We start from the raw sequence: 25,967 nt of genomic DNA, 5'->3' as shown, positions 1-25,967 counted from the left end.
TGGTCTAATAGCCCAGATCTTGATGTAATCCAGGAAGTAACCTCCTAATGTCCAGATGTGTCTGCATAGCCCAGATCTTGATGTAATCCAGGAAGTAACCTCCTAATGTCCAGATGTGTCTGCATAGCCCATATCTTGATCTAATTCAGGAAGTAACCTCCTAATGTCCAGATGTGTCTGCATAGCCCAGATCTTGATCTAATTCAGGAAGTAACCTCCTAATGTCCAGATGTGTCTGCATAGCCCAGATCTTGATCTAATTCAGGAAGTAACCTCCTAATGTCCAGATGTGTCTGCATAGCCCAGATCTTGATGTAATTCAGGAAGTAACCTCCTAATGTCCAGATGTGTCTGCATAGCCCAGATCTTGATGTAATCCAGGAAGTAACCTCCTAATGTCCAGATGTGTCTGCATAGCCCATATCTTGATGTAATCCAGGAAGTAACCTCCTAATGTCCAGATGTGTCTGCATAGCCCAGATCTTGATGTAATTCAGGAAGTAACCTCCTAATGTCCAGATGTGTCTGCATAGCCCAGATCTTGATGTAATCCAGGAACTAACCTCCTAATGTCCAGATGTGTCTGCATAGCCCAGATCTTGATGTAATCCAGGAAGTAACCTCCTAATGTCCAGATGTGTCTGCATAGCCCAGATCTTGATGTAATTCAGGAAGTAACCTCCTAATGTCCAGATGTGTCTGCATAGCCCAGATCTTGATGTAATCCAGGAACTAACCTCCTAATGTCCAGATGTGTCTGCATAGCCCATATCTTGATCTAATTCAGGAAGTAACCTCCTAATGTCCAGATGTGTCTGCATAGCCCATATCTTGATCTAATTCAGGAAGTAACCTCCTAATGTCCAGATGTGTCTGCATAGCCCAGATCTTGATGTAATTCAGGAAGTAACCTCCTAATGTCCAGATGTGTCTGCATAGACCAGATCTTGATGTAATTCAGGAAGTAACCTCCTAGTGTCCAGATGTGTCTGCATAGCCCAGATCTTGATGTAATCCAGGAAGTAACCTCCTAGTGTCCAGATGTGTCTGCATAGCCCAGATCTTGATGTAATCCAGGAAGTAACCTCCTAATGTCCAGATGTGTCTGCATAGCCCAGATCTTGATGTAATCCAGGAAGTAACCTCCTAATGTCCAGATGTGTCTGCATAGCCCAGATCTTGATGTAATCCAGGAAGTAACCTCCTAATGTCCAGATGTGTCTGCATAGCCCAGATCTTGATGTAATTCAGGAAGTAACCTCCTAATGTCCAGATGTGTCTGCATAGCCCAGATCTTGATGTAATTCAGGAAGTAACCTCCTAATGTCCAGATGTGTCTGCATAGCCCAGATCTTGATGTAATTCAGATCAGGAAGTAACCTCCTAATGTCCAGATGTGTCTGCATAGCCCAGATCTTGATGTAATTCAGGAAGTAACCTCCTAGTGTTCAGATGCATCAACCTAAGTCCTTTGTGTGTTGTGTGTGTGTGTGGGTGTGTGTTGTGTGTGTGTGTGTGTGTGTGTGTGTGTGTGTGTGTGTGTGTGTGTGTGTGTGTGTGTGTGTGTGTGTGTGTGTGTGTAGACCCCAGCTAGTCCCAGTGATCTTGGACATCAGTGGCTTCGCAGCCATCCAGGAGTCTCCTCGGAGAGTCACCGCGGCAACATCGTGTCACGTTCTGAAGCGCCCCCCGGCCGTGGGGGGATACGTTAGCGTGACGGACCAGACAGGAAACCGCGTCTACCTCCGACAGACAGACGACCTGAGGGGAAAGGTAAACTATCAGCCAATCACTGAACTGCACCTGATCCACCAATCACCTCTCTCTCTCTGTCTACCTTATTTATTGTGTCTTATAGGACCCCAATCACCTCTCTCTCTCTGTCTACCTTATTTACTGTGTCTTATAGGACCCCAATCACCTCTCTCTCTCTCTCTGTCTACCTTATTTACTGTGTCTTATAGGACCCCAATCACCTCTCTCTCTCTCTCTCTGTCTACCTTATTTACTGTGTCTTATAGGACCCCAATCACCTCTCTGTCTCTGTCTACCTTATTTACTGTGTCTTATAGGACCCCAATCACCTCTCTCTCTCTGTCTACCTTATTTACTGTGTCTTATAGGACCCCAATCACCTCTCTCTCTGTCTACCTTATTTACTGTGTCTTATAGGACCCCAATCACCTCTCTCTCTCTGTCTACCTTATTTACTGTGTCTTATAGGACCCCAATCACCTCTCTCTCTCTGTCTACCTTATTTACTGTGTCTTATAGGACCCCAATCACCTCTCTCTCTCTCTGTCTACCTTATTTACTGTGTCTTATAGGACCCCAATCACCTCTCTCTGTCTGTCTACCTTATTTACTGTGTCTTATAGGACCCCAATCACCTCTCTCTCTCTCTGTCTACCTTATTTACTGTGTCTTATAGGACCCCAATCACCTCTCTCTCTCTCTGTCTACCTTATTTACTGTGTCTTATAGGACCCCAATCACCTCTCTCTCTCTGTCTACCTTATTTACTGTGTCTTATAGGACCCCAATCACCTCTCTCTCTCTGTCTACCTTATTTACTGTGTCTTATAGGACCCCAATCACCTCTCTCTCTCTGTCTACCTTATTTACTGTGTCTTATAGGACCCCAATCACCTCTCTCTCTCTGTCTACCTTATTTACTGTGTCTTATAGGACCCCAATCACCTCTCTCTCTCTGTCTACCTTATTTACTGTGTCTTATAGGACCCCAATCACCTCTCTCTCTCTGTCTACCTTATTTACTGTGTCTTATAGGACCCCAATCACCTCTCTCTCTCTGTCTACCTTATTTACTGTGTCTTATAGGACCCCAATCACCTCTCTCTCTCTGTCTACCTTATTTACTGTGTCTTATAGGACCCCAATCACCTCTCTCTCTCTGTCTACCTTATTTACTGTGTCTTATAGGACCCCAATCACCTCTCTCTCTCTCTCTCTCTGTCTACCTTATTTACTGTGTCTTATAGGACCCCAATCACCTCTCTCTCTCTCTCTGTCTACCTTATTTACTGTGTCTTATAGGACCCCAATCACCTCTCTCTCTCTCTCTGTCTACCTTATTTACTGTGTCTTATATGACCCCAATCACCTCTCTCTCTCTCTCTGTCTACCTTATTTACTGTGTCTTATAGGACCCCAATCACCTCTCTCTCTGTCTACCTTATTTACTGTGTCTTATAGGACCCCAATCACCTCTCTCTCTCGCTCTGTCTACCTTATTTACTGTGTCTTATAGGACCCCAATCACCTCTCTCTCTCTCTCTGTCTACCTTATTTACTGTGTCTTATAGGACCCCAATCACCTCTCTCTCTCTCTCTCTGTCTACCTTATTTACTGTGTCTTATAGGACCCCAATCACCTCTCTCTCTCTCTCTGTCTACCTTATTTACTGTGTCTTATAGGACCCCAATCACCTCTCTCTCTCTCTCTGTCTACCTTATTTACTGTGTCTTATAGGACCCCAATCACCTCTCTCTCTCTCTCTGTCTACCTTATTTACTGTGTCTTATAGGACCCCAATCACCTCTCTCTCTCTCTCTGTCTACCTTATTTACTGTGTCTTATAGGACCCCAATCACCTCTCTCTCTCTCTGTCTACCTTATTTACTGTGTCTTATAGGACCCCAATCACCTCTCTCTCTCTCTGTCTACCTTATTTACTGTGTCTTATAGGACCCCAATCACCTCTCTCTCTCTGTCTACCTTATTTACTGTGTCTTATAGGACCCCAATCACCTCTCTCTCTGTCTACCTTATTTACTGTGTCTTATAGGACCCCAATCACCTCTCTCTCTGTCTACCTTATTTACTGTGTCTTATAGGACCCCAATCACCTCTCTCTCTCTCTCTCTGTCTACCTTATTTACTGTGTCTTATAGGACCCCAATCACCTCTCTCTCTCTGTCTACCTTATTTACTGTGTCTTATAGGACCCCAATCACCTCTCTCTCTCTGTCTACCTTATTTACTGTGTCTTATAGGACCCCAATCACCTCTCTCTCTCTGTCTACCTTATTTACTGTGTCTTATAGGACCCCAATCACCTCTCTCTCTCTGTCTACCTTATTTACTGTGTCTTATAGGACCCCAATCACCTCTCTCTCTCTGTCTACCTTATTTACTGTGTCTTATAGGACCCCAATCACCTCTCTCTGTCTCTGTCTACCTTATTTACTGTGTCTTATAGGACCCCAATCACCTCTCTCTCTCTCTGTCTACCTTATTTACTGTGTCTTATAGGACCCCAATCACCTCTCTCTCTGTCTACCTTATTTACTGTGTCTTATAGGACCCCAATCACCTCTCTCTCTCTCTCTCTGTCTACCTTATTTACTGTGTCTTATAGGACCCCAATCACCTCTCTCTCTCTCTCTGTCTACCTTATTTACTGTGTCTTATAGGACCCCAATCACCTCTCTCTCTCTCTGTCTACCTTATTTACTGTGTCTTATAGGACCCCAATCACCTCTCTCTCTCTGTCTACCTTATTTACTGTGTCTTATAGGACCCCAATCACCTCTCTCTCTCTGTCTACCTTATTTACTGTGTCTTATAGGACCCCAATCACCTCTCTCTCTCTCTGTCTACCTTATTTACTGTGTCTTATAGGACCCCAATCACCTCTCTCTCTCTCTGTCTACCTTATTTACTGTGTCTTATAGGACCCCAATCACCTCTCTCTCTCTGTCTACCTTATTTACTGTGTCTTATAGGACCCTAATCACCTCTCTCTCTGTCTGTCTACCTTATTTACTGTGTCTTATAGGTCCCCAATCAACTCTCTCTCTCTCTGTCTACCTTATTTACTGTGTCTTATAGGACCCCAATCACCTCTCTCTCTCTGTCTACCTTATTTACTGTGTCTTATAGGACCCCAATCACCTCTCTCTCTCTGTCTACCTTATTTACTGTGTCTTATAGGACCCCAATCACCTCTCTCTGTCTCTGTCTACCTTATTTACTGTGTCTTATAGGACCCTAATCACCTCTCTCTCTGTCTGTCTACCTTATTTACTGTGTCTTATAGGACCCCAATCACCTCTCTCTCTCTGTCTACCTTATTTACTGTGTCTTATAGGACCCCAATCACCTCTCTCTCTCTCTGTCTACCTTATTTACTGTGTCTTATAGGCTGTGAACCCCAGTGCTTTTCGTAGCTCCCATAATGCATTGGGTTTGCTGGCTGTTCCCATCGAGATACTGAGAGAACAGGTGGCTGAGAAGGTGAGTACACACACCCACACACACACACACACACACACACACGGTCTTGTACAGCTAACCTTGTGGGGACACTCAATTAATTTTCCCTAAACCTAACTCGTACTCTTAACCTAATCCTAACCTTAACCCAGAAACGTAACCCTAGCTCCTAACCCTTAACCTAATCCTAACCTTAACCCAGAAACGTAACCCTAGCTCCTAACCCTTAACCTAATCCTAACCTTAACCCAGAAACGTAACCCTAGCTCCTAACCCTTAACCTAATCCTAACCTTAACCCAGAAACGTAACCCTAGCTCCTAACCCTTAACCTAATCCTAACCTTAACCCAGAAACGTAACCCTAGCTCCTAACCCTTAACCTAATCCTAACCTTAACCCAGAAACGTAACCCTGGCTCCTAACCCTTAACCTAATCCTAACCTTAACCCAGAAACGTAACCCTAGCTCCTAACCCTTAACCTAATCCTAACCTTAACCCAGAAACGTAACCCTAGCTCCTAACCCTTAACCTAATCCTAACCTTAACCCAGAAACGTAACCCTAGCTCCTTACCCTTAACCTAATCCTAACCTTAACCCAGAAACGTAACCCTAGCTCCTAACCCTTAACCTAATCCTAACCTTAACCCAGAAACGTAACCCTAGCTCCTAACCCTTAACCTAATCCTAACCTTAACCCAGAAACGTAACCCTAGCTCCTAACCCTTAACCTAATCCTAACCTTAACCCAGAAACGTAACCCTAGCTCCTAACCCTTAACCTAATCCTAACCTTAACCCAGAAACGTAACCCTAGCTCCTAACCCTTAACCTAATCCTAACCTTAACCCAGAAACGTAACCCTAGCTCCTAACCCTTAACCTAATCCTAACCTTAACCCAGAAACGTAACCCTAGCTCCTAACCCTTAACCTAATCCTAATCCTAACCCAGAAACGTAACCCTAGCTCCTAACCCTTAACCTAATCCTAACCTTAACCCAGAAACGTAACCCTAGCCCCTAACCCTTAACCTAATCCTAACCTTAACCCAGAAACGTAACCCTAGCGCCTAACCCTTAACCTAATCCTAACCTTAACCCAGAAACGTAACCCTGGCTCCTAACCCTTAACCTAATCCTAACCTTAACCCAGAAACCTAACCCTAGCTCCTAACCCTTAACCTAATCCTAACCTTAACCCAGAAACGTAACCCTAGCTCCTAACCCTTAACCTAATCCTAACCTTAACCCAGAAACGTAACCCTAGCTCCTAACCCTTAACCTAATCCTAACCTTAACCCAGAAACGTAACCCTTAACCTAATCCTAACCTAATCCTAACCTTAACCCAGAAACGTAACCCTAGCTCCTAACCCTTAACCTAATCCTAACCTTAACCCAGAAACGTAACCCTAGCTCCTAACCCTTAACCTAATCCTAACCTTAACCCAGAAACGTAACCCTAGCTCCTAACCCTTAACCTAATCCTAACCTTAACCCAGAAACGTAACCCTTAACCTAATCCTAACCTAATCCTAACCTTAACCCAGAAACGTAACCCTAGCTCCTAACCCTTAACCTAATCCTAACCTTAACCCAGAAACGTAACCCTAGCTCCTAACCCTTAACCTAATCCTAACCTTAACCCAGAAACGTAACCCTTAACCTAATCCTAACCTAATCCTAACCTTAACCCAGAAACGTAACCCTAGCTCCTAACCCTTAACCTAATCCTAACCTTAACCCAGAAACGTAACCCTAGCTCCTAACCCTTAACCTAATCCTAACCTTAACCCAGAAACGTAACCCTAGCTCCTAACCCTTAACCTAATCCTAACCTTAACCCAGAAACGTAACCCTTAACCTAATCCTAACCTTAACCCAATGGCATTCGACCTTATGGGGAATAACAAAATGTTCCCAGTTGGTCAAATTTGAGTTTTTTTACTATTCTTGTGGGTTCTTCTGGTCTTCAAGTTAAACACGTCCACACACACACTTCTCAAAATCTAGAGCTGACTGTTTCTGACTGAGCTGACTGACTGAGCTGACTGTTTCTGACTGACTGAGCTGACTGAGCTGACTGTTTCTGACTGTTTCTGACTGACTGAGCTGACTGTTTCTGACTGACTGAGCTGACTGTTTCTGACTGTTTCTGACTGTTTCTGACTGAGAGCTGACTGTTTCTGACTGACTGAGCTGACTGTTTCTGACTGAGCTGACTGTTTCTGACTGAGCTGACTGTTTCTGACTGAGCTGACTGTTTCTGACTGACTGAGCTGACTGTTTCTGACTGGCTGTTTCCGACTGGGCTGACTGTTTCCGACTGAGCTGACTGTTTCTGACTGACTGAGCTGACTGTTTCTGACTGACTGAGCTGACTGTTTCTGACTGACTGAGCTGACTGTTTCTGACTGACTGAGCTGACTGTTTCTGACTGACTGAGCTGACTGTTTCTGACTGACTGTTTCTGACTGACTGAGCTGACTGTTTCTGACTGAGCTGACTGTTTCTGTTTGACTGTTTCCGACTGGGCTGACTGTTTCCGACTGGGCTGACTGTTTCCGACTGACTGAGCTGACTGTTTCTGACTGACTGAGCTGACTGTTTCTGACTGAGCTGACTGTTGCTGACTGTTTCTGATTGACTGAACTGACTGTTTCTGACTGTTTCTGACTGACTGAGCTGACTGTTTCTGACTGACTGTTTCTGACTGAGCTGACTGTTTCTGACTGTTTCTGACTGACTGAGCTGACTGTTTCTGACTGTTTCTGACTGACTGAGCTGACTGTTTCTGACTGACTGAGCTGACTGTTTCTGACTGAGCTGACTGTTTCTGACTGAGCTGACTGTTTCTGACTGAGCTGACTGTTTCTGACTGAGCTGACTGTTTCTGACTGAGCTGACTGTTTCCGACTGAGCTGACTGTTCCCGACTGAGCTGACTGTTTCTGACTGACTGAGCTGACTGTTTCTGACTGACTGAGCTGACTGTTTCTGACTGACTGAGCTGACTGTTTCTGACTGACTGAGCTGACTGTTTCTGACTGACTGTTTCTGACTGACTGAGCTGACTGTTTCTGATTGACTGAACTGACTGTTTCTGACTGTTTCTGACTGACTGAGCTGACTGTTTCTGACTGACTGTTTCTGACTGAGCTGACTGTTTCTGACTGAGCTGACTGTTTCTGACTGTTTCTGACTGACTGAGCTGACTGTTTCTGACTGTTTCTGACTGACTGAGCTGACTGTTTCTGACTGACTGAGCTGACTGTTTCTGACTGAGCTGACTGTTTCTGACTGAGCTGACTGTTTCTGACTGAGCTGACTGTTTCTGACTGAGCTGACTGTTTCTGACTGAGCTGACTGTTCCCGACTGAGCTGACTGTTTCTGACTGTTTCTGACTGACTGTTTCTGACTGTTTCTGACTGAGCTGACTGTTTCTAACTGAGCTGACTGTTTCTGCAGCGACATCGCCAAGTGGTGGAGGAATCTCAGCGCCTAACAGAGCTACTCAACAGGTAGACGTGTGTGTGTGTGTGTGTGTGTGTGTGTATATATACAGTACCAATCTAAAGTTTGGACACCTACTCATTCAAGGGTTTTTCTACATTGTAGATTAACAGTGAAGACATCAACATAATGAAATAACCTATATGGAATCATGTAGTAAATGAAAAAGTGTTAAACAAATCAAAATATATTTGAGATTCTTCAAAGTAACAACCCTTTACCATTTGCCTTGATGACAGCTTTGCACAGTATTGGCATTCTCTCAACCAGCTTCACCTGGAATACTTTTCCAACAGTCTTGAATGAGTTCCCACATATGCTGAGCACTTGTTGGCTGCTTTTCCTTCACTCTGCGGTCCAACTCATCCCAAACCATCTCAATTGGGTTGAGATCGGGTTAATGTGGAGGCCAGGTCATCTGATGCAGCACTCCATCACTCTCCTTCTTGGTCAAACAGCCCTTACACAGCCTGGAGGTGTGTTGGGTCATTGTCCTGTTGAAAAACAAATGATAGTCCCACTAAGCGCAAACCAGATGGGACGGCGTATCGCTGCAGAATGCTGTGGTAGCCATGCTGGTTAAGTGTGCCTTGAATTCTAAATAAATCACTGACAGTGTCACCAGCAAAGCACCATAACACCTCCTCCTCCTCCTCCATGCTTCACGGTGGGAACCACACATGCAGAGATCATCTGTTCACCTACTCTGCGTCTCACAAAGACACGGCAGTTGGAACCAAAAATCACAAATTTGGACTCATCAGACCATAGGACAGATTTCCACCGGTCTAATGTCCATTGCTCGTATTTCTTGGCCTAAGCAAGTCTCTTCTTATTATTGGTGTCCTTTAGTAGTGGTTTCTTTGCAGCAATTCAACCATGAAGGCCTGATTCACACAGTCTCCTCTGAACAGTTGATGTTGAGATGTGTCTGTTCCTTGAACTCTGAAGCATTTATTTGGGCTGCAATTTCTGAGGCTGGTAACTAATGAACTTATCCTCTGCAGCAGAGGTAACTCTGGGTCTTCTTTTCCTGTGGCGGTCCTCATGAGAGCCAGTTTCATCATAGTGCTTGATGGTTTTTGCGACTGCACTTGAAGAAACTTTCAAAGTTCTTGAAATTTTCCGTATTGACTGACCTTCTTGTCTTAAAGTAATGATGGACTGTCGTTTCTCCTTGCTTATTTGAGCTGTTCTTGCCATAATATGGACTATGGTCTTTTACCAAGTAGGGCTATCTTCTGTATACCTTAAAGCATTAAGAGGGAAAGAAATTCCACATTAACTTTTAACAAGGCACACCTGTTAATTGAAATGCATTCCAGGTGACTACATCATGAAGCTGGTTGAGAGAATGTCAAGATTCTGCAAAGCTGTCACCAAGGCAAAGGGTGGCTACTTTGAAGAATCTCAAATATAGAATATATTTTGATTTGTTTCACATTTTTTTGGTTACTACGTGATTCCATGTGTGTTATTTCATAGTTTTGATGTCTACACTGTTTCTCTACAATGTAGAAAATAGTAAAAATAAAGAAAAACCCTTGAATGAGTAGGTGTGTCCAAACTGTTGACTGGTACTGTGTATATATACACGAGCACACCCATATGGTAGATATTGTCATTTCTGTACATTATTACTTGTTTATAGCATAAACGTGTTTGTGTGTGTGTGTGTGTGTTCAGTCAAGTGGATGAAGAGTTTGGAGAGCTGGACGGCGGACAGAGAGAAGAGGGGGATCGAGAGGAAGAGGAGGAATCTTCTCGTCTCTGGGTGGATCAGTTTGCTCCTCAACACTACACTGAACTACTCAGCGACGACGTGAGTGGTGGAGGTTGGAGAACATGACTGGTGGAGGTTGGAGAACATGACTGGTGGAGGTTGGAGAACATGACTGGTGGAGGTTGGAGAACATGACTGGTGGAGGTTGGAGAACATGACTGGTGGAGGTTGGAGAACATGACTTGTGGAGGTTGGGGAACGGGACTGGTGGAGGTTGGAGAACATGACTGGTGGAGGTTGGGGAACATGACTGGTGGAGGTTGGAGAACATGACTGGTGGAGGTTGGAGAACATGACTGGTGGAGGTTGGAGAACATGACTGGTGGAGGTTGGAGAACATGACTGGTGGAGGTTGGAGAACATGACTGGTGGAGGTTGGAGAACATGACTGGTGGAGGTTGGAGAACATGACTGGTGGAGGTTGGGGAACGGGACTGGTGGAGGTTGGAGAACATGACTGGTGGAGGTTGGAAAACATGACTGGTGGAGGTTGGAGAACATGACTGGTGGAGGTTGGAGAACATGACTGGTGGAGGTTGGAGAACATGACTGGTGGAGGTTGGAGAACATGACTGGTGGAGGTTGGAGAACATGACTGGTGGAGGTTGGAGAACATGACTGGTGGAGGTTGGAGAACATGACTGGTGGAGGTTGGAGAACATGACTGGTGGAGGTTGGAGAACATGACTGGTGGAGGTTGGAGAACATGACTGGTGGAGGTTGGAGAACATGACTGGTGGAGGTTGGAAAACATGACTGGTGGAGGTTGGGGAACGGGACTGGTGGAGGTTGGAGAACATGACTGGTGGAGGTTGGAGAACATGACTGGTGGAGGTTGGAGAACATGACTGGTGGAGGTTGGAGAACATGACTGGTGGAGGTTGGAGAACATGACTGGTGGAGGTTGGAGAACATGACTGGTGGAGGTTGGAGAACATGACTGGTGGAGGTTGGAGAACATGACTGGTGGAGGTTGGAGAACATGACTGGTGGAGGTTGGAGAACATGACTGGTGGAGGTCGGAGACTGGTGGAGGTCGGAGACTGGTGGAGGTTGGAGAACATGACTGGTGGAGGTTGGAGAACATGACTGGTGGAGGTTGGAGAACATGACTGGTGGAGGTTGGGGAACGGGACTGGTGGAGGTTGGAGAACATGACTGGTGGAGGTTGGAGAACATGACTGGTGGAGGTTGGAGAACATGACTGGTGGAGGTTGGAGAACATGACTGGTGGAGGTTGGGGAACATGACTGGTGGAGGTTGGGGAACATGACTGGTGGAGGTTGGAGAACATGACTGGTGGAGGTTGGAGAACATGACTGGTGGAGGTTGGAGAACGGGACTGGTGGAGGTTGGAGAACATGACTGGGGGAGGTTGGAGAACGTGACTGGTGGAGGTTGGAGAACGTGACTGGTGGAGGTTGGAGAACGTGACTGGGGGAGGTTGGAGAACATGACTGGTGGAGGTTGGAGAACATGACTGGTGGAGGTTGGAGAACATGACTGGTGGAGGTTGGAGAACATGACTGGTGGAGGTTGGAGAACATGACTGGTGGAGGTTGGAGAACATGACTGGTGGAGGTTGGAGAACATGACTGGTGGAGGTTGGAGAACATGACTGGTGGAGGTTGGAGAACATGACTGGTGGAGGTTGGAGAACATGACTGGTGGAGGTTGGAGAACATGACTGGTGGAGGTTGGAGAACATGACTGGTGGAGGTTGGGGAACATGACTGGTAGAGGTTGGGGAACATGACTGGTGGAGGTTGGAGACTGGTGGAGGTTGGAGAACATGACTGGTGGAGGTTGGGGAACGGGACTGGTGGAGGTTGGAGAACATGACTGGTGGAGGTTGGGGAACGGGACTGGTGGAGGTTGGGGAACATGACTGGTGGAGGTTGGGGAACATGACTGGTGGAGGTTGAAGAACATGACTGGTGGAGGTTGGAGACTGGTGGAGGTTGGAGAACATGACTGGTGGAGGTTGGGGAACGGGACTGGTGGAGGTTGGAGAACATGACTGGTGGAGGTTGGAGAACATGACTGGTGGAGGTTGGAGAACATGACTGGTGGAGGTTGGAGAACATGACTGGTGGAGGTTGGAGAACATGACTGGTGGAGGTTGGAGAACATGACTGGTGGAGGTTGGAGAACATGACTGGTGGAGGTTGGAGAACATGACTGGTGGAGGTTGGAGAACATGACTGGTGGAGGTTGGAGAACATGACTGGTGGAGGTTGGAGAACATGACTGGTGGAGGTTGGAGAACATGACTGGTGGAGGTTGGGGAACATGACTGGTGGAGGTTGGGGAACATGACTGGTGGAGGTTGGAGACTGGTGGAGGTTGGAGAACATGACTGGTGGAGGTTGGGGAACGGGACTGGTGGAGGTTGGAGAACATGACTGGTGGAGGTTGGGGAACGGGACTGGTGGAGGTTGGGGAACATGACTGGTGGAGGTTGGGGAACATGACTGGTGGAGGTTGAAGAACATGACTGGTGGAGGTTGGAGACTGGTGGAGGTTGGAGAACATGACTGGTGGAGGTTGGGGAACGGGACTGGTGGAGGTTGGAGAACATGACTGGTGGAGGTTGGGGAACGGGACTGGTGGAGGTTGGAGAACATGACTGGTGGAGGTTGGAGAACATGACTGGTGGAGGTTGGAGAACATGACTGGTGGAGGTTGGAGAACATGACTGGTGGAGGTTGGAGAACATGACTGGTGGAGGTTGGAGAACATGACTGGTGGAGGTTGGAGAACATGACTGGTGGAGGTTGGAGAACATGACTGGTGGAGGTTGGAGAACATGACTGGTGGAGGTTGGAGAACATGACTGGTGGAGGTTGGAGAACATGACTGGTGGAGGTTGGAGAACATGACTGGTGGAGGTTGGGGAACATGACTGGTGGAGGTTGGGGAACATGACTGGTGGAGGTTGGAGACTGGTGGAGGTTGGAGAACATGACTGGTGGAGGTTGGGGAACGGGACTGGTGGAGGTTGGAGAACATGACTGGTGGAGGTTGGGGAACGGGACTGGTGGAGGTTGGGGAACATGACTGGTGGAGGTTGGGGAACATGACTGGTGGAGGTTGGAGAACATGACTGGTGGAGGTTGGAGAACATGACTGGTGGAGGTTGGAGAACATCACTGGTGGAGGTTGGAGACTGGTGGAGGTTGGAGACTGGTGGAGGTTGGAGACTGGTGGAGGTTGGAGACTGGTGGAGGTTGGAGACTGGTGGAGGTTGGAGACTGGTGGAGGTTGGAGAACATGACTGGTGGAGGTTGGAGAACATGACTGGTGGAGGTTGGTGAACATGACTGGTGGAGGTTGGAGAACATGACTGGTGGAGGTAGGGGAACGGGACTGGTGGAGGTAGGGGAACGGGACTGGTGGAGGTTGGGGAACGGGACTGGTGGAGGTTGGATAACATGACTGGTGGAGGTTGGAGACTGGTGGAGGTTGGGGAACGGGACTGGTGGAGGTTGGAGACTGGTGGAGGTTGGAGAACATGACTGGTGGAGGTTGGAGAACGTGACTGGTGGAGGTTGGAGAACATGACTGGTGGAGGTTGGAGAACATGACTGGTGGAGGTTGGAGAACATGACTGGTGGAGGTTGGAGAACGTGAGGTTGGGGAACGGGAGGTTGGGGGACGGGACTGGTGGAGGTTGGAGAACGTGACTGGTGGAGGTTGGAGAACATGACTGGTGGAGGTTGGGGAACGGGACTGGTGGAGGTTGGAGAACATGACTGGTGGAGGTTGGAGAACATGACTGGTGGAGGTTGGAGAACATGACTGGTGGAGGTTGGAGAACATGACTGGTGGAGGTTGGAGAACATGACTGGTGGAGGTTGGAGAACATGACTGGTGGAGGTTGGGGAACATGACTGGTGGAGGTTGGAGAACATGACTGGTGGAGGTTGGAGAACATGACTGGTGGAGGTTGGAGAACATGACTGGTGGAGGTTGGAGAACATGACTGGTGGAGGTTGGAGAACATGACTGGTGGAGGTTGGAGAACATGACTGGTGGAGGTTGGGGAACGGGACTGGTGGAGGTTGGGGAACGTGACTGGTGGAGGTTGGAGAACGTGACTGGTGGAGGTTGGAGAACGTGACTGGTGGAGGTTGGAGAACGTGACTGGTGGAGGTTGGAGACTGGTGGAGGTTGGGGAACATGACTGGTGGAGGTTGGAGACTGGTGGAGGTTGGGGAACGGGACTGGTGGAGGTTGGAGAACGGGACTGGTGGAGGTTGGAGAACATGACTGGTGGAGGTTGGAGACTGGTGGAGGTTGGGGAACATGACTGGTGGAGGTTGGAGAATATGACTGGTGGAGGTTGGAGACTGTGTGTGTGTGTAGTTCACCAACCGCTGTCTGCTGAAGTGGCTGAAGCTGTGGGACCAGGTTGTATAATGTGTGTGTGTGTGTGTATAATGTGTGTGTGTGTGTGTGTGTGTGTGTGTAGTTCACCAACCGCTGTCTGCTGAAGTGGCTGAAGCTGTGGGACCAGGTGGTGTTTGGACGAGAGAGGAAGACACGCCCACCCCCAGCCGAGAGGCCCGACCAGAACACAGCCAATCAGGGCCAGGGACGCTTTAATTCCTTCAATAAGGGCCGGGGACGCTTTAATTCCACCAATCGGAGCCAGGGGAACTTTCATCAAGCCAATCAGAAATTTAAGACCAAGAGTCAGATCACTGAGGAGATTCTGGAGGCCGAACTCGACCAATACAACAGACCCAAATACAAGGTAGGTAGACCAATACAACAGACCCAAATACAAGGTAGGTAGACCAATACAACAGACCCAAATACAAGGTAGGTGGACCAATACAACAGACCCAAATACAAGGTAGGTAGACCAATACAACAGACCCAAATACAAGGTAGGTAGACCAATACAACAGACCCAAATACAAGGTAGGTAGACCAATACAACAGACCCAAATACAAAGTAGGTAGACCAATACAACAGACCCAAATACAAGGTAGGTAGACCAATACAACAGACCCAAATACAAGGTAGGTAGACCAATACAACAGACCCAAATACAAAGTAGGTAGACCCATACAGACCCAAATACAAGGTAGGTAGACCAATACAACACCCAAATACAAGGTAGGTAGACCAATACAACAGACCCAAATACAAGGTAGGTGGACCAATACAACAGACCCAAATACAAGGTAGGTAGACCCATACAACAGACCTAAATACAAGGTAGGTAGACCCATACAACAGACCCAAATACAAGGTAGGTAGACCAATACAACAGACCCAAATACAAGGTAGGTAGACCAATACAACAGACCCAAATACAAGGTAGGTAGACCCATACAGACCCAAATACAAGGTAGGTAGACCAATACAACAGACCCAAATACAAGGTAGGTAGACCAATACAACAGACCCAAATACAAGGTAGGTAGACCCATACAGACCCAAATACAAGGTAGGTGGACCAATACAACAGACCCAAATACAAGGTAGGTAGACCCATACAGACCCAAATACAAGGTAGGTAGACCAATAAAACAGACCCAAATACAAGGTAGGTAGACCCACACAGACCCAAATACAAGGTAGGTAGACCCATACAGACCCAAATACAAGGTAGGTAGACCCATACAGACCCAAATACAAGGTAGGTAGACCAATACAACAGACCCAAATACAAGGTAGGTAGACCAATACAACAGACCCAAATACAAGGTAGGTAGACCCATACAGACCCAAATACAAGGTAGGTGGACCAATACAACAGACCTAAATACAAGGTAGGTAGACCCATACAGACCCAAATACAAGGTAGGTAGACCAATACAACAGACCCAAATACAAGGTAGGTAGACCCACACAGACCCAAATACAAGGTAGGTAGACCCATACAGACCCAAATACAAGGTAGGTAGACCAATACAACAGACCCAAATACAAGGTAGGTAGACCCACACAGACCCAAATACAAGGTAGGTAGACCCACACAGACTGATAAATACAATGTATGTGGTTAATCTGTCCTCCTCCCACTAGGTGGTGCTGCTGTCGGGTCCTTTGGGGTTATATAGCTGTTAGTATATATACTAGTAGGTTAATATAGCTGGTTAATCTGTCCTCCTCCCACTAGGTGGTGCTGCTGTCAGGTCCTCTGGGGTTATATAGCTGTTAGTATATATACTAGTAGGTTAATATAGCTGGTTAATCTGTCCTCCTCCCACTAGGTGGTGCTGCTGTCAGGTCCTCTGGGGTTATATAGCTGTTAGTATATATACTAGTAGGTTAATATAGCTGGTTAATCTGTCCTCCTCCCACTAGGTGGTGCTGCTGTCAGGTCCTCTGGGGTTATATAGCTGTTAGTATATATACTAGTAGGTTAATATAGCTGGTTAATCTGTCCTCCTCCCACTAGGTGGTGCTGCTGTCAGGTCCTCTGGGGTTATATAGCTGTTAGTATATATACTAGTAGGTTAATATAGCTGGTTAATCTGTCCTCCTCCCACTAGGTGGTGCTGCTGTCAGGTCCTCTGGGGTTATATAGCTGTTAGTATATATACTAGTAGGTTAATATAGCTGGTTAATCTGTCCTCCTCCCACTAGGTGGTGCTGCTGTCAGGTCCTCTGGGGTTATATAGCTGTTAGTATATATACTAGTAGGTTAATATAGCTGGTTAATCTGTCCTCCTCCCACTAGGTGATGCTGCTGTCAGGTCCTCTGGGGTTATATAGCTGTTAGTATATATACTAGTAGGTTAATATAGCTGGTTAATCTGTCCTCCTCCCACTAGGTGGTGCTGCTGTCAGGTCCTCTGGGGTTATATAGCTGTTAGTATATATACTAGTAGGTTAATATAGCTGGTTAATCTGTCCTCCTCCCACTAGGTGGTGCTGCTGTCAGGTCCTCTGGGGTTATATAGCTGTTAGTATATATACTAGTAGGTTAATATAGCTGGTTAATCTGTCCTCCTCCCACTAGGTGGTGCTGCTGTCAGGTCCTCTGGGGTTATATAGCTGTTAGTATATATACTAGTAGGTTAATATAGCTGGTTAATCTGTCCTCCTCCCACTAGGTGGTGCTGCTGTCAGGTCCTCTGGGGTTATATAGCTGTTAGTATATATACTAGTAGGTTAATATAGCTGGTTAATCTGTCCTCCTCCCACTAGGTGGTGCTGCTGCCAGGTCCTCTGGGGTTATATAGCTGTTAGTATATATACTAGTAGGTTAATATAGCTGGTTAATCTGTCCTCCTCCCACTAGGTGGTGCTGCTGTCAGGTCCTCCAGGTTTAGGGAAGACCACTCTGGCCCACATCATCGCTAAGCATGCTGGGTACAACGTGGTGGAGATTAACGCCAGGTGGGTTTAACGACTTCAACAAGTTGACGCTGTTGTTTCCATAGTAACTAAGGTGTTGATGCTGTGGTTTCCCATAGTAACTAAGGTGTTGATGCTGTGGTTTCACATAATAACTAAGGTGTTGATGCTGTGGTTTCCCATAATAACTAAGGTGGTGTTGATGCTGTGGTTTCCCATAGTAACTAAGGTGTTGATGATGCTGTGGTTTCCCATAATAACTAAGGTGTTGTTGATCCTGTGGTTTCCCATAGTAACTAAGGTGTTGATGCTGTGGTTTCCCATAGTAACTAAGGTGTTGATGCTGTGGTTTCCCATAATAACTAAGGTGTTGATGCTGTGGTTTCCCATAATAACTAAGGTGTTGATGCTGTGGTTTCCCATAATAACTAAGGTGTTGATGATCCTGTGGTTTCCCATAGTAACTAAGGTGTTGATGCTGTTGTTTCCCATAGTAACTAAGGTGTTGATGCTGTGGTTTCCCATAATAACTAAGGTGTTGATGCTGTGGTTTCCCATAATAACTAAGGTGTTGATGCTGTGGTTTCCCATAATAACTAAGGTGTTGATGCTGTGGTTTCCCATAATAACTAAGGTGTTGATGATCCTGTGGTTTCCCATAGTAACTAAGGTGTTGATGCTGTGGTTTCCCATAGTAACTAAGGTGTTGATGCTGTGGTTTCCCATAATAACTAAGGTGTTGATGCTGTGGTTTCCCATAATAACTAAGGTGTTGATGCTGTGGTTTCCCATAGTAACTAAGGTGTTGATGCTGTGGTTTCCCATAATAACTAAGGTGTTGATGCTGTGGTTTCCCATAGTAACTAAGGTGTTGATGCTGTGGTTTCCCATAATAACTAAGGTGTTGATGATCCTGTGGTTTCCCATAGTAACTAAGGTGTTGATGCTGTGGTTTCCCATAGTAACTAAGGTGTTGATGCTGTGGTTTCCCATAATAACTAAGGTGTTGATGCTGTGGTTTCCCATAATAACTAAGGTGTTGATGATGCTGTGGTTTCCCATAATAACTAAGGTGTTGATGATGCTGTGGTTTCCCATAATAACTAAGGTGTTGATGCTGTGGTTTCCCATAATAACTAAGGTGTTGATGATGCTGTGGTTTCCCATAATAACTAAGGTGTTGATGCTGTGGTTTCCCATAGTAACTAAGGTGTTGATGCTGTGGTTTCCCATAATAACTAAGGTGTTGATGCTGTGGTTTCCAATAATAACTAAGGTGTTGATGCTGTGGTTTCCCATAATAACTAAGGTGTTGATGCTGTGGTTTCCCATAGTAACTAAGGTGTTGATGCTGTGGTTTCCCATAATAACTAAGGTGTTGATCCTGTGGTTTCCCATAGTAACTAAGGTGTTGTTGATGCTGTGGTTTCCCATAGTAACTAAGGTGTTGATGCTGTGGTTTCCCATAATAACTAAGGTGTTGATGCTGTGATTTCCCATAGTAACTAAGGTGTTGTTGATGCTGTGATTTCCCATAGTAACTAAGGTGTTGTTGATGCTGTGGTTTCCCATAGTAACTAAGGTGTTGTTGATGCTGTGGTTTCCCATAGTAACTAAGGTGTTGTTGATGCTGTGGTTTCCCATAATAACTATGGTGGTGTTGATGCTGTGGTTTCCCATAATAACTAAGGTGTTGATGCTGTGGTTTCCCACAATAACTAAGGTGTTGATGCTGTGGTTTCCCATAGTAACTAAGGTGTTGTTGATGCTGTGGTTTCCCATAATATCGAAGGTGGTGTTGATGCTGTGGTTTCCCATAATAACTAAGGTGGTGTTGATGCTGTGGTTTCCCATAATAACTAAGGTGTTGATGCTGTGGTTTCCCATAATAACTAAGGTGGTGGTGCTGTGGTTTCCCATAATAACTAAGGTGGTGTTGATGCTGTGGTTTCCCATAATAACTAAGGTGTTGATGCTGTGGTTTCCCATAGTAACTAAGGTGTTGTTGATGCTGTGGTTTCCCATAGTAACTAAGGTGTTGGTGCTGTGGTTTCCCATAATAACTAAGGTGTTGATGCTGTGGTTTCCCATAATAACTAAGGTGTTGATGCTGTGGTTTCCCATAATAACTAAGGTGTTGATGCTGTGGTTTCCCATAATAACTAAGGTGTTGATGATCCTGTGGTTTCCCATAGTAACTAAGGTGTTGATGCTGTGGTTTCCCATAGTAACTAAGGTGTTGATGCTGTGGTTTCCCATAATAACTAAGGTGTTGATGCTGTGGTTTCCCATAATAACTAAGGTGTTGATGCTGTGGTTTCCCATAGTAACTAAGGTGTTGATGCTGTGGTTTCCCATAATAACTAAGGTGTTGATGCTGTGGTTTCCCATAGTAACTAAGGTGTTGATGCTGTGGTTTCCCATAATAACTAAGGTGTTGATGATCCTGTGGTTTCCCATAGTAACTAAGGTGTTGATGCTGTGGTTTCCCATAGTAACTAAGGTGTTGATGCTGTGGTTTCCCATAATAACTAAGGTGTTTATGCTGTGGTTTCCCATAATAACTAAGGTGTTGATGATGCTGTGGTTTCCCATAATAACTAAGGTGTTGATGATGCTGTGGTTTCCCATAATAACTAAGGTGTTGATGCTGTGGTTTCCCATAATAACTAAGGTGTTGATGATGCTGTGGTTTCCCATAATAACTAAGGTGTTGATGCTGTGGTTTCCCATAGTAACTAAGGTGTTGATGCTGTGGTTTCCCATAATAACTAAGGTGTTGATGCTGTGGTTTCCCATAATAACTAAGGTGTTGATGCTGTGGTTTCCCATAATAACTAAGGTGTTGATGCTGTGGTTTCCCATAGTAACTAAGGTGTTGATGCTGTGGTTTCCCATAATAACTAAGGTGTTGATGCTGTGGTTTCCCATAATAACTAAGGTGTTGATGATCCTGTGGTTTCCCATAATAACTAAGGTGTTGATCCTGTGGTTTCCCATAGTAACTAAGGTGTTGTTGATGCTGTGGTTTCCCATAGTAACTAAGGTGTTGATGCTGTGGTTTCCCATAATAACTAAGGTGTTGATGCTGTGATTTCCCATAGTAACTAAGGTGTTGTTGATGCTGTGATTTCCCATAGTAACTAAGGTGTTGTTGATGCTGTGGTTTCCCATAGTAACTAAGGTGTTGTTGATGCTGTGGTTTCCCATAGTAACTAAGGTGTTGTTGATGCTGTGGTTTCCCATAGTAACTAAGGTGTTGTTGATGCTGTGGTTTCCCATAATAACTATGGTGGTGTTGATGCTGTGGTTTCCCATAATAACTAAGGTGTTGATGCTGTGGTTTCCCACAATAACTAAGGTGTTGATGCTGTGGTTTCCCATAGTAACTAAGGTGTTGTTGATGCTGTGGTTTCCCATAATAACGAAGGTGGTGTTGATGCTGTGGTTTCCCATAATAACTAAGGTGGTGTTGATGCTGTGGTTTCCCATAATAACTAAGGTGTTGATGCTGTGGTTTCCCATAATAACTAAGGTGGTGGTGCTGTGGTTTCCCATAATAACTAAGGTGGTGTTGATGCTGTGGTTTCCCATAATAACTAAGGTGTTGATGCTGTGGTTTCCCATAGTAACTAAGGTGTTGTTGATGCTGTGGTTTCCCATAGTAACTAAGGTGTTGGTGCTGTGGTTTCCCATAATAACTAAGGTGGTGTTGATGCTGTGGTTTCCCATAATAACTAAGGTGTTGATGCTGTGGTTTCCCATAATAACTAAGGTGGTGTTGATGCTGTGGTTTCCCATAGTAACTAAGGTGTTGATGCTGTGGTTTCCCATAATAACTAAGGTGTTGATGCTGTGGTTTCCCATAGTAACTAAGGTGTTGTTGATGCTGTGGTTTCCCATAGTAACTAAGGTGTTGTTGATGCTGTGGTTTCCCATAGTAACTAAGGTGTTGTTGATGCTGTGGTTTCCCATAGTAATTAAGGTGTTGTTGGTGCTGTGGTTTCCCATAGTAACTAAGGTGGTGTTGATGCTGTGGTTTCCCATAATAACTAAGGTGTTGATGCTGTGGTTTCCCATAATAACTAAGGTGGTGTTGATGCTGTGGTTTCCCATAGTAACTAAGGTGTTGATGCTGTGGTTTCCCATAATAACTAAGGTGTTGATGCTGTGGTTTCCCATAGTAACTAAGGTGTTGTTGATGCTGTGGTTTCCCATAGTAACTAAGGTGTTGTTGATGCTGTGGTTTCCCACAATAACTAAGGTGGTGTTGATGCTGTGGTTTCCCATACAGTGGGGAGAACAAGTATTTGATACACTGCCGATTTTGCAGGTTTTCCTACTTACAAAGCATGTAGAGGTCTGTAATTTTTATCATAGGTACACTTCAACTGTGAGAGACGGAATCTAAAACAAAAATCCAGAAAATCACATTGTATGATTTTTAAATAATTAATTTGCATTTTATTGCATGACATAAGTATTTGATCACCTACCAACCAGTAAGAATTCCGGCTCTCACAGACCTGTTAGTTTTTCTTTAAGAAGCCCTCCTGTTCTCCACTCATTACCTGTATTAACTGCACCTGTTTGAACTCGTTACCTGTATAAAAGACACCTGTCCACACACTCAATCAAACAGATTCCAACCTCTCCACAATGGCCAAGACCAGAGAGCTGTGTAAGGACATCAGGGATAAAATTGTAGACCTGCACAAGGCTGGGATGGGCTACAGGACAATAGGCAAGCAGCTTGGTGAGAAGGAAACAACTGTTGGCGCAATTATTAGAAAATGGAAGAAGTTCAAGATGACGGTCAATCACCCTCGGTCTGGGGCTCCATGCAAGATTTCACCTCGTGGGGCATCAATGATCATGAGGAAGGTGAGGGATCAGCCCAGAACTACACGGCAGGACCTGGTCAATGACCTGAAGAGAGCTGGGACCACAGTCTCAAAGAAAACCATTAGTAACACACTACGCCGTCATGGATTAAAATCCTGCAGCGCACGCAAGGTCCCCCTGCTTAAGCCAGTGCATGTCCAGGCCTGTCTGAAGTTTGCCAATGACCATCTGGATGATCCAGAGGAGGAATGGGAGAAGGTCATGTGGTCTGATGAGACAAAAATAGAGCTTTTTGGTCTAACTCCACTCGCCGTGTTTGGAGGAAGAAGAAGTATGAGTACAACCCCAAGAACACCATCCCAACCGTGAAGCATGGAGGTGGAAACATCATTCTTTGGGGATGCTTTTCTGCAAAGGGGACAGGGCGACTGCACCGTATTGAGGGGAGGATGGATGGGGCCATGTATCGCGAGATCTTGGCCAACAACCTCCTTCCCTCAGTAAGAGCATTGAAGATGGGTCGTGGCTGGGTCTTCCAGCATGACAACGACACGAAGCACACAGCCATGGCAACTAAGGAGTGGCTCCGTAAGAAGCATCTCAAGGTCCTGGAGTGGCCTAGCCAGTCTCCAGACCTGAACCCAATAGGAAATCTTTGGAGGGAGCTGAAACTCCATATTGCCCAGCGACAGCCCCGAAACCTGAAGGATCTGGAGAAGATCTGTAGGGAGGAGTGGGCCAAAATCCCTGCTGCAGTGTGTGCAAACCTAGTCAAGAACTACAGGAAACGTATGATCTCTGTAATTGCAAACAAAGGTTTCTGTACCAAATATTAAGTTCTGCTTTTCTGATGTATCAAATACTTATGTCATGCAATAAAATGCAAATTAATTACTTAAAAATCATACAATGTGATTTTCTGGATTTTTGTTTTAGATTCCGTCTCTCATAGTTGAAGTGTACCTATGATAAAAATTACAGACCTCTACATGCTTTGTAAGTAGGAAAACCTGCAAAATCGGCAGTGTATCAAATACTTGTTCTCCCCACTGTAGTAACTAAGGTGTTGTTGATGCTGTGGTTTCCCATAGTAACTAAGGTGTTGTTGATGCTGTGGTTTCCCACTAACTAAGGTGGTGTTGATGCTGTGGTTTCCCATAGTAACTAAGGTGTTGTTGATGCTGTGGTTTCCCATAATAACTAAGGTGTTGATGCTGTGGTTTCCCATAATAACTAAGGTGTTGTTGATGCTGTGGTTTCCCATAGTAACTAAGGTGTTGTTGATGCTGTGGTTTCCCATAATAACTAATATGTTGTTGATGCTGTGGTTTCCCATAATAACTAAGGTGATGATGCTGTGGTTTCCCATAATAACTAAGGTGTTGATGCTGTGGTTTCCCATAATAACTAAGGTGTTGATGCTGTGGTTTCCCATAGTAACTAAGGTGGTGTTGATGCTGTGGTTTCCCATAATAACTAAGGTGTTGTTGATGCTGTGGTTTCCCATAATAACTATGGTGTTGTTGATGCTGTGGTTTCCCATAGTAACTAAGGTGTTGATGCTGTGGTTTCCCATAGTAACTAAGGTGTTGTTGACGCTGTGGTTTCCCATAATAACTAAGGTGTTGATGCTGTGGTTTCCCACAATAACTAAGGTGGTGTTGATGCTGTGGTTTCCCATAGTAACTAAGGTGTTGTTGATGCTGTGGTTTCCCATAGTAACTAAGGTGTTGTTGATGCTGTGGTTTCCCACAATAACTAAGGTGGTGTTGATGCTGTGGTTTCCCATAGTAACTAAGGTGTTGTTGATGCTGTGGTTTCCCATAGTAACTAAGGTGTTGTTGATGCTGTGGTTTCCCACTAACTAAGGTGGTGTTGATGCTGTGGTTTCCCATAGTAACTAAGGTGTTGTTGATGCTGTGGTTTCCCATAATAACTAAGGTGTTGATGCTGTGGTTTCCCATAATAACTAAGGTGTTGTTGATGCTGTGGTTTCCCATAGTAACTAAGGTGTTGTTGATGCTGTGGTTTCCCATAATAACTAAGATGTTGTTGATGCTGTGGTTTCCCATAATAACTAAGGTGATGATGCTGTGGTTTCCCATAATAACTAAGGTGTTGATGCTGTGGTTTCCCATAATAACTAAGGTGTTGATGCTGTGGTTTCCCATAGTAACTAAGGTGTTGTTGACGCTGTGGTTTCCCATAATAACTAAGGTGTTGATGCTGTGGTTTCCCATAATAACTAAGGTGGTGTTGATGCTGTGGTTTCCCATAGTAACTAAGGTGTTGATGATGATGTGGTTTCCCATAATAACTAAGGTGGTGTTGATGCTGTGGTTTCCCATAATAACTAAGGTGTTGATGCTGTGGTTTCCCATAGTAACTAAGGTGTTGTTGATGCTGTGGATTCCCATAATAACTAAGGTGTTGTTGATGCTGTGGTTTCCCATAGTAACTAAGGTGTTGATGCTGTGGTTTCCCATAGTAACTAAGGTGTTGTTGACGCTGTGGTTTCCCGTAATAACTAAGGTGTTGATGCTGTGGTTTCCCATAGTAACTAAGGTGTTGATGCTGTGGTTTCCCATAATAACTAAGGTGTTGATGCTGTGGTTTCCCATAGTAACTAAGGTGTTGATGCTGTGGTTTCCCATAATAACTAAGGTGTTGATGCTGTGGTTTCCCATAGTAACTAAGGTGTTGATGCTGTGGTTTCCCATAATAACTAAGGTGTTGATGCTGTGGTTTCCCATAGTAACTAAGGTGTAGATGCTGTGGTTTCCCATAGTAACTAAGGTGTTGATGCTGTGGTTTCCCATAGTAACTAAGGTGATGATGCTGTGGTTTCCCATAATAACTAAGGTGTTGATGCTGTGGTTTCCCATAATAACTAAGGTGTTGATGCTGTGGTTTCCCATAATAACTAAGGTGTTGATGCTGTGGTTTCCCATAGTAACTAAGGTGTTGTTGATGCTGTGGTTTCCCATAATAACTAAGGTGTTGATGCTGTGGTTTCCCATAGTAACTAAGATGTTGGTGCTGTGGTTTCCCATAGTAACTAAGGTGTTGATGCTGTGGTTTCCCATAATAACTAAGGTGTTGTTGATGCCGTGGTTTCCATAGTGATGACCGCAGTGCGGAGCTGTTCCAGAAGCGTATCGACACAGCGACCCTGATGAGGTCAGTGCTGGGAGCCAATGAGAAGCCTAACTGCCTCATCATCGACGAAATCGACGGAGCGCCCGCCGTAAGTCCCGCCCACCGCTCA

General features: G+C 45.3%; 1 protein-coding gene across 2 annotated transcripts in view; it reads left to right on the top strand.

Annotated features, from left to right (window-relative positions):
* Positions 1–1,583: 1,583 nt before the first annotated feature.
* Positions 1,584–25,967, top strand: part of chtf18 (CTF18, chromosome transmission fidelity factor 18 homolog (S. cerevisiae)) — a gene marked incomplete at its 5' end in the record, with an annotated part of 96,588 nt that continues 72,204 nt past the window's right edge. For both annotated transcript variants that reach the window (XM_071390284.1, XM_071390283.1), the window contains 7 exon segments: positions 1,584–1,773; positions 5,168–5,260; positions 8,706–8,758; positions 10,437–10,572; positions 15,008–15,292; positions 17,799–17,896; positions 25,823–25,946. In XM_071390284.1, the coding sequence (XP_071246385.1) occupies positions 1,584–1,773; positions 5,168–5,260; positions 8,706–8,758; positions 10,437–10,572; positions 15,008–15,292; positions 17,799–17,896; positions 25,823–25,946 (979 nt within the window).

This window comes from Salvelinus alpinus, chromosome 2 (assembly GCF_045679555.1).
Source record: "Salvelinus alpinus chromosome 2, SLU_Salpinus.1, whole genome shotgun sequence".
Classification (NCBI taxonomy): domain Eukaryota; kingdom Metazoa; phylum Chordata; class Actinopteri; order Salmoniformes; family Salmonidae; genus Salvelinus; species Salvelinus alpinus.
This window is presented reverse-complemented; position numbering and strand designations above follow the sequence as displayed.